At 34.8% G+C, this 8451-nt stretch overlaps 1 protein-coding gene across 1 annotated transcript; it reads right to left on the reverse strand.

Annotated features, from left to right (window-relative positions):
- Positions 1-588: 588 nt before the first annotated feature.
- On the reverse strand, positions 589-2913 carry LOC104093167 (PLASMODESMATA CALLOSE-BINDING PROTEIN 3-like). Its single transcript, XM_009598884.4, has 4 exons — positions 2654-2913; positions 2281-2523; positions 2144-2180; positions 589-1239 (listed from the first exon to the last, which is right to left on the reverse strand). The coding sequence occupies exons 1-4, from the start codon at positions 2706-2708 to the stop codon at positions 927-929; spliced, it is 648 nt and encodes a 215-aa protein (XP_009597179.1). The 5' UTR covers positions 2709-2913; the 3' UTR covers positions 589-926.
- Positions 2914-8451: the final 5538 nt, after the last annotated feature.

An 8451-nucleotide genomic window follows, 5' to 3' on the forward strand; every position in this document is an offset into this window, starting at 1 on the left:
CAGAGGATTAGAGTTGAAAGTTGAGGCCTAAAGTCTAAAGTTTTAATTCCCAAGTGGCTAAAATTTAAATCTTTTGTAAATTTCAACTGTCATAACGGTCCTTCAAAGCGGCTATTTGTGCAAGCTTGAACTTAATAATCTAAAGGGTCGTTTGATTGCCAGGACGGAATAGGCAAAGATATCTCAAAAATTAGAATATACCATAGATTAACATATGTGATAGTTTGAGTACAAAATAAAACTAATTAATACCCATAACGAAGGCAGAATAAAGCCATTTTGACAACTATAATTAACCATTAAATTCGACTTGAAAATCTTAATCCAGCCCCACTAGTGAGTTGGGTAACTCAGCCACACAGATCAAGCCATTTTGACAACTATAAGCATTTAGAGCAAGAGAGAGATGGTGGCTGCAGGGACGAAGCTACGTTCCTCCAAGGGTGGTCTCTTCGCCGGAAAATATTACTTGTTATTGATTAAAAATAGAATTTGAACACCCTCACATAGCCCACTGGCAAAGGTTTGAACACCCTTGTTAGAATTTCCTGGTTTCGCCACTGGGTGGCTGTGATAGAGATAAGGATGGGATACAGAGTTCTAATTGATAAAAATTTGAAACAATAAATACAGCCTCTGCCTTTACTTTATAATAGATATACAACAAAGGGGAAATTTCTAAAAAGGGGACAGGGATCCGATTCTTCTACACTACTAAAACTACTACCCCATAATCAGCAACTAGGCCTCCACTTAAAAGGGAATCCAATTCCAACTTTTCCACGCAACCATAATAAGATAGAAAGACCAGAAGAAAAAAACAAAAGGAAAGATAGATTCCCCAAGTTTCAGCAATCAAACTTCGCCTAACGACCCAACCGTCGTGGCAGAATATCGACCTTTCACCTTCTTTCACTTTAGGCCCTTCAGCATATTAAGCTTATAGCCAAAAGGGCTATGGTTAAAAAGATAGTACTGTTTTTTAAATGTCCAGCTGCATTACCGTCTGTGTTACTAATGCCACTTCCACTTGGTCCAAGCCCAAATACTGGATTGTTTGTCCCTGGCGTGGTCGCTATGCCCGTGCCCGTGCCCGTGCCCGTGCCACCGGTGCCGATTCCTGGAGTTGTGGTGCCTGGTGGTGCGATCGTTGGAGTTGTGGTGCCTGGTGGGGCGATCGTTGGAGTTGTGGTTCCTGGTGGTGCAATTGTTGGAGTTGTGGTACCTCCACCAGTGTTGCTGGTACAAAGTTGATAAAATAACATCAAGAAACAGGAAATCAGCCACACACTATTATGCGGCATAGTTTGAAAATTTAAATTTAAATTATTTCTAAATACGAAATGTGTATTTTTTGTGAAAGCATACTAAACACAATATAATGTGTAGAGACAACAAATCAGCAATAAGATTTGTGGCTGCAAAGAAACTTGATTACCAATTCAGGAAACCTACTTTTCCATCATGGCAAAGAAGAAATGTACAAAATACCATATTGACATACAGAACAACATATCATCATCAAGACTGCTAGAATGCGCATATATAATGATGAATCACAAAACCATTCACCATCATTTCAAGGAAAATTATTGTGATTGCCCGGATGGTCAGCACTCCCCACCTACAACCCGGGGTCGTAGATTCGAATCACCAAAGAAGGAAGCAGCAATGATTCCAACCAAGGAGAATAAAAAAAAATACGGTAACATAGCCAGGACAGGAGTGCCTATTTGAAAATTTTGGTAAGGGAAAGCATAATTGGCACCAATAATCTTATTTTGAAAAAAGAAACCACTTTGAAAAGAAGTGCACCAATTTGGGTGGCAACCATTAAGTCATACATCAAGTTCCGATTCGGATCTTAATCTAGATACCAATAATTGCAACTATTTTTAGCAAATAGTAGAAATTTAACTTCTAAAGTCTACCGACGCTAGGAGAAGAAAAAAATGTTACAGAGTAAGCTTTTCCTTCAGAAGAACTTTACTAGTAGTGACATTTTAATCTAAGCTTAGGTGGTTGTTCAAGATAATCCAAAAGTGACATTTAATATTTTTTGAAGAGATGATTCATTTAAAATTGGCGACAAAAATGCAAGATCTAAGTCACATACGACAAGTATAGAGAACAAAGAACATACCCAGGAGTGGACTGGTAAACACACCCAGAACCTGTGGCTGTTGATTATTTAAAAATATAAAATCAGTAAATCAAATAGATTGCTTAAAATTTAAAAAATATTATGTGGGTCATGAGTGAAAAAAGACAATAACTTACTAGTTGGTGGATTTGGGCTCGTAGTTGCAGTTCCACTAAAGTCACAACTAGCACCAGCTCCACCCTTCTTTTGATAATAGCTATTTACAGCATAATTACAGTGATCTTTAATAGTATTAGGATTAAAGCAAGGACCATTTTGAAGGATAGGAGTACAATCAGCTCCAGCTCCACAAGCATAATCTATATTCTTCTGAAGTTGTTGATCACTTACCCCATCTTTACAAATACAGAACATAGCACCTGCAGTAGTAACACAAGATAGCCATAAAATAGAAAAATCAGCTCAAAAAGCCAAATTCTTGAAGTATTGATCAAGAAAAAAGAACCCTTTACTATCTGATCAGTATTTGAAGCTCAAAGAAAAGCTTACTTGAATGACCAGTGATGGCCAAGAAAAGTACTGAAAACAGTACAAAAGTGGCCATGATAGTGGTGGCAAGATCGTGGAAAAGAATTATGTTATATATGTCCCAAAGCTTTTTGAAGAAGAAGAAAGAGGTAGAGAGCAAAAGAGGGAGAGAGAAGTGAAAAGGTGGGAAAAGGGGTATGGGGGAATGGAGTTGTCTAGACAACACAACAAGAATGACGGTGGAGATTAGATGACGGTGTGAGGTAGGGGGGCTACATGTTATTTTTGGTGCCATGCCATTTTATATCATGATTTTTTGTACTAAACAGTAGTATATGATTACTAATTTTGTGTAAAAGAAAACAAAAAGTTACTTTGTTTTAAAAAAAAGTTATCATAAAAGGATGATAGTATATTTTTAAGAATCTTATTTTATTTTTAATGATAAGATTTTATTCAAATCGTAAAAAAAGATTAATGCACAAAACCATCCGCATCCGAGGAAGGATTGCACCACAAGGGGTATAATATGTAGAACCTACCATAATACAAGCATTAATGACGGCTTCCATGATTTGAACCCTTAACAAAAGATAACTTTATCGTTACTTCAAAGTCACAATTGAAAGTTCATTATTTTATAAGAAAAGAAAAAGATAAAAAGACATGTAAAATCACTATATCGCTCCTTCAAAAATAATTTTGATATTTTACATATATTTAATTTACATATCAATTTTTTTTCTTAAAATTTATATAGAACCAAATATCTTCACTAACTTGGGACAAAAATAATATACATTTAAAAGCCTTTAAATATATATATTCTCTTCATTCCATTTCACGTGATACCATAATTGATAAATTGCTATATTTTAAATTATGTAATCTTAACTCCTCATCTATCTTTAGTTTCTAAATTAACATGAAATGTTTGAAAAGAAAGTAAGAAACTCTCACTTTTTTCTTCTTTTAACCCTGATAGAGTATATAATACGAATGTGTCCATCTACGTCCCCGCGGATTTTGCATGTATGATTTGTGTATTAGTACAGTATAATAATATGGGAGTTGAGAATAGGGGACTGTGATTTAGGAAAGTGAGAAGCAAAGCCGAAACTTTTGTCATTTATTTGACTGAACTAGTACAGTACAATATTCATGTGTGGCTTTCCCTTCACACGGTACCATGGTTACAATTTAAACACACATTTGGTTAAACCTACTCCAAAGTTCCAACTAGGGTTTGTTTTCTAGAAGAAAAAAGGTGTGTTTATTACTTATTCTTTAATTTGTGTGATATACTTTTTTTTATTAATTTATAATAAAAAATAATGATATATTTTTATATTTAAAAATAATTTAATTTAAAATTTTATTATATCCATTTTGCCTTTAATATTTTTATTTTATATATATAGTGATGCAAATATTATTTAATGTTGAAGACAACAAGTTTTAAATGTCCTATAACCACATAAAATATTATGATATGTTTAACATCACAAGTTTCAAAAAGTTTAGTTTTTTTAAATTCATATCGGGTCAAACTACGTCATATAAATTGAAACAAATGAAGTATATGATTTTAAATAGTTTTATATATTTCAAAACAAAATATTATATTTGTAGTAGGAGAAGACGAGATCTTTGAATGAGAGACCAGACTTTTAAAGTTAGTTAAGGGAAAATGACATATTCATTCTGAATATTGAAGAAAGCCATGAAACTCAAGATGTTAACGTTATTCCTTGGGTTATTCTCCTTTTCCGCCCACAATGTATAAAATCCGGATTGAATCATTTAAAAATGATTCCGAGGTTTTCTGATGATAAAATTCAAGGAACACACGTTTGGGGAGATGAAATTGGGATTAATATTGATTGATTAATGTTGTTACATCAAGTGTATATTTATACTAGGGAATCACATTAGAATCTAAACATAAGATAACTCCTAGGGGCGGATTTATGTGGAGGGGTGGGGTACATGCATTCATATTCCCCTCCCTTGGCTATGTATAAGCAGTACTATTAATTTTCAGATTATGTACCTAAATATATTTGTGGTCACTTATGATGACCCAATATATCATCTTTAATTTTAAATATTTATTTTTGTGTTCTGAGACCTCGAAAAGCACTATTCGATTTTCTCGACTTGCGTGCGCAATCCGTAAATTTTTCTGGAAAGTTTTAATATGAAAAATTGATTAAAATATGAAATAGAGCTATAAAATTCAATTGAGTTGACTTCGGTCAACGTTTTGAGTCAACGGATCCTGATCGGTATTTTAACAGTTCCGGTAGGTCCGTATCATGATTTGGGACTTGGACGTATGTCCGGAATCGAATTTGAAGGTCCCTAACTCAAATTAACGGCATTTAACGAAAACTCAAAATTTAAAGGTTTAAGAATTCCTAAATTTGGTCATAATTGAGTTTTTTTTTATACCGGGTTCCGATTTAGATTCCAAGAGTTCGATCGGTTTCATAACAATATTTATGACTTATGTACAAAATTTAAAGTTATTCTGAGGTAAGTAGGCACGTTTTCCGTTAGTTTTTTTTAAAAAAAAAAGGTTTGATTTTATAAAGATTGAATTTCTAAAGTTTGACCGGAGATTTGACTTTTGAGCAAACGACCCCAGAATGAAATTTTGATGATTCCAATAGCTTTGTATGGTGATTTTGGATTTCGGCGCATGTTCAAATTTGGATTTGGAAGTTCGTAGGACAATTCGGTTCATTTTGGCGAAAGTTGAAAAATAGAAGATTTTTGAAAAGTTTGATCGGGAGTTGACTTTATTGATACCAGGGTCGGAATTCGATTTTGGAAATTGAAACAACTCCATTATGTCATTTATGACTTGCATGCAAAATTTGAGTTCATTCCGAATTGATTTGGCATGTTTCGGCGCGAGTTATAGAATTGAAAATTTCATAAACTCATAAGTCCGAATCGACGCGCGATTTGTAGTTTCGCCATTGTTATGTGTGATTTGAGACCTCGAGTAGGTCCATAATATGTTTTGAGACTTGTTGGTGTGTTCAACGGGGTCCAAAGGGGCTCGGGTGAGTTTCAGAGTGGTTTCAGACCATTTTTAGGTCATTTTTAATTGTTGGTTTTTGACAGCAGTGTGCGAAATTTCTGATGCGCAGAGCTGACTTTGGAAGCTTATATCTCGCAATCTATAAGGTATCTGGAAATTATCAAAACATAAAAGTTGTATCCCTTTGATTCTAGTTTCCAGAAAGATAAACCATTCATAATTTGGACATTTGTACAGAAAGTTATGATCGATTGACTGAAGGCTGATAATGCAGTTTTTGTTTGCCTGGCAGTGTGCATCGCCAGAAATTTCTGTTGCACATGGCTGACTTTGGAAGTTTATATCTCGTAATCTATAAGAAATCTAGAAATTATCAAACATGAAAGTTGTAGCCCTTTGATTCTAGGTTCCTCAAAGATAAACCATTTATCATTTGGACATTTTTACAAAAAGTTATGATCGACTGACTAAAGGTTGGTACCACAATTTTTAGCTTAGATTTTGAGACAAGCCGTATTTCACATATGCGACATGCCTGGAATGAATATATATGTCCGGAGTCTGACATTTTTGTTCATTTTTAGAGTTTTAGACCTCGGTTTTGGGCGATTTCAGAGGTATTTTTCACGAGTTTGAGTTGGGTAAGTATTCTTTATCCGAAATTAGTTATATTTTATGATTCCATACTCATTTACATCATGAATCCGTGAATTTATGGAAGAAAAATTAGATTTTTATAAAATCTTCCAAAAACGAAAATTTAAGATTTGAAAGCCAATCCGATGTTAGAATTCGATAATTTTTGTATGGTTGAACTCGTATCGGAACGGGTGTTCGGATTTCGTGAGTTTTTTCAGGATTCGAGACGTGGGTCCCACTATCGGTTTTTGAAATGAATTTCGGCTTTTAATTCGGAAAATTAGTAATTTCATATGGAATTAATTCCTACGATTCGTGTTGAGAATATTAAATTATTTGTGACTAGATTTGAAGCTTTCGGACATCAATTCGCGAGGTAAAGGTTTATTGGAATCTTGAATTTGGTTGCGAAGCGAGGTAAGTGTCGTGGTTAACCTTGACTTGAGGGAATAGAACCATTGAATTATTGTTACGTGAATTTCATGTGTAGCGACGTATAGGCGAGGTGGCGAGTGCCTATACGCATCAAATTGATTGTTTGAACATTTATCTCAAAATCATAAATTATTTTAAATTATTAATTAATTATTATATTAATTATTTCTCTCATATTCCTTACTCAATATTATGCCTTGAATCCATGCTATATTTGCTACATGCTTATTTGATTTATGTGACTTAATTATTACTTGACATTTACCATACTAAATATTAAATTGCCTATTTTCTCCTTAATTTCCACAATTAATTGATACTTGTCATCAGTTGTTTCTAAATAAATCATAATTATTATATGCTTGTTGTCTTACAATTTCATATTAATTTTGTATTTATTGGAATAATTTCTTTTATAAGAATTGGTAAATTATATTATTGAGAAGCGGGTCGCACGCCGCAACAGAAATAAAAGTGAATATATTGGAGGAGCGGGTTGCACGTCGCTACAGAATTGATTGAAAGTGAATATATTGGAGGAGCGGGTTGCACGCCGCAACAGAATTGATTGAAAAGATATATTGAGGATTACATGCCGCAACAAAATTAAAAAAAATGAATATATTGTGGGATCGGGTTGCACGCACCAACATAATTGAATATGAATATATTATGGGATCGGGTTGCACACCGCAACAGAAAGTGATTTAAGTAATAATTAGTTATGACTGCCGAGTTGGCTTGATTGTTGATATGATTTATGGGTTTAATTTCTATTCATGTTCTCCTATATTATTGTAATTATTATTATTGCGTACATGTTAATGTAAGTGACCTACCTTAGCCTCGTCACTATATCGTCGAGGTTAGGCTCGACACTTACTGGGTACATGGGGTCGGTTGTACTCATACTACACTCTGCACTTCTTGTGTAGATACCGGAGTTGGTCCCAGCGGCGTACAGTAGATTTGCTCGGATTCAGCTATCCACAGGAGACTTGAGGTATAGTTGCACGACGTTCGCAACTCTGAAGTTCCCATCTACTTTATTTTAGCTGTGTATTTCTGTCAGACAACTTTATTTTCATTCAGGCCCTTATTTTTATTATTCCAGTAGCTCGTGCACTTGTGACACCAAATCTGTGATGATATTTAGACATCACTATTATTATGGTTTACTCACTTTATTTCAGATTTTATTCCAGTTATTAGTTTTTTTATTATTAATTAAATTAAATTATTAAACAATGGTTAAAATTATTCTAACGTTGGCTTGCCTAACAAGTGAAATGTTAGGCGCCATCACAGTCACGAAGGTGTGAATTTCGCGTCGTGACAAGTTGGTATCAGAGCACTAGTTTACATAGGTCTCACGAGTCATGAGAAAGCTTAGTAGAGTCTGAAGGATCGGTATGGAGACGTCTGTACTTATCTTCCAGAGGCTACGGAGTTTAGGAATAATTTCACTTCTATTCTATACTGTCGTGCGCTTTTATTCTATCATTGATGATTGAACTCTTTTATTCTTGTCCCCTCACATATGGCGAGAACACGCACTGCGTCTACAGCCGGACAGGAGCCAGAGCTCCCAGTGACAGCTACGACTAGGGGCAGAGTCCAAGGCCGAGGTCGCGCCAGAGGCCCAGGTAGAGGCAGAGGCAGAGCTCAATCTAGAGCTCGAGCAGCAGCACCT

Source organism: Nicotiana tomentosiformis, chromosome 4 (assembly GCF_000390325.3).
Source record: "Nicotiana tomentosiformis chromosome 4, ASM39032v3, whole genome shotgun sequence".
In the NCBI taxonomy this organism is placed as follows: domain Eukaryota; kingdom Viridiplantae; phylum Streptophyta; class Magnoliopsida; order Solanales; family Solanaceae; genus Nicotiana; species Nicotiana tomentosiformis.

Bases quoted from the DNA above. Each gene is read 5' to 3' on its own strand.
- LOC104093167 (XM_009598884.4), bottom strand. From the start codon at position 2,708: ATGGCCACTTTTGTACTGTTTTCAGTACTTTTCTTGGCCATCACTGGT. The intron at 2,181-2,280 runs GTAAGTTATTGT...AATAATCAACAG, and splicing joins GAGCCCAAATCCACCAACTA to CCACAGGTTCTGGGTGTGTT. The intron at 1,240-2,143 runs GTATGTTCTTTG...ACTTTGTACCAG, and splicing joins GTTTACCAGTCCACTCCTGG to CAACACTGGTGGAGGTACCA.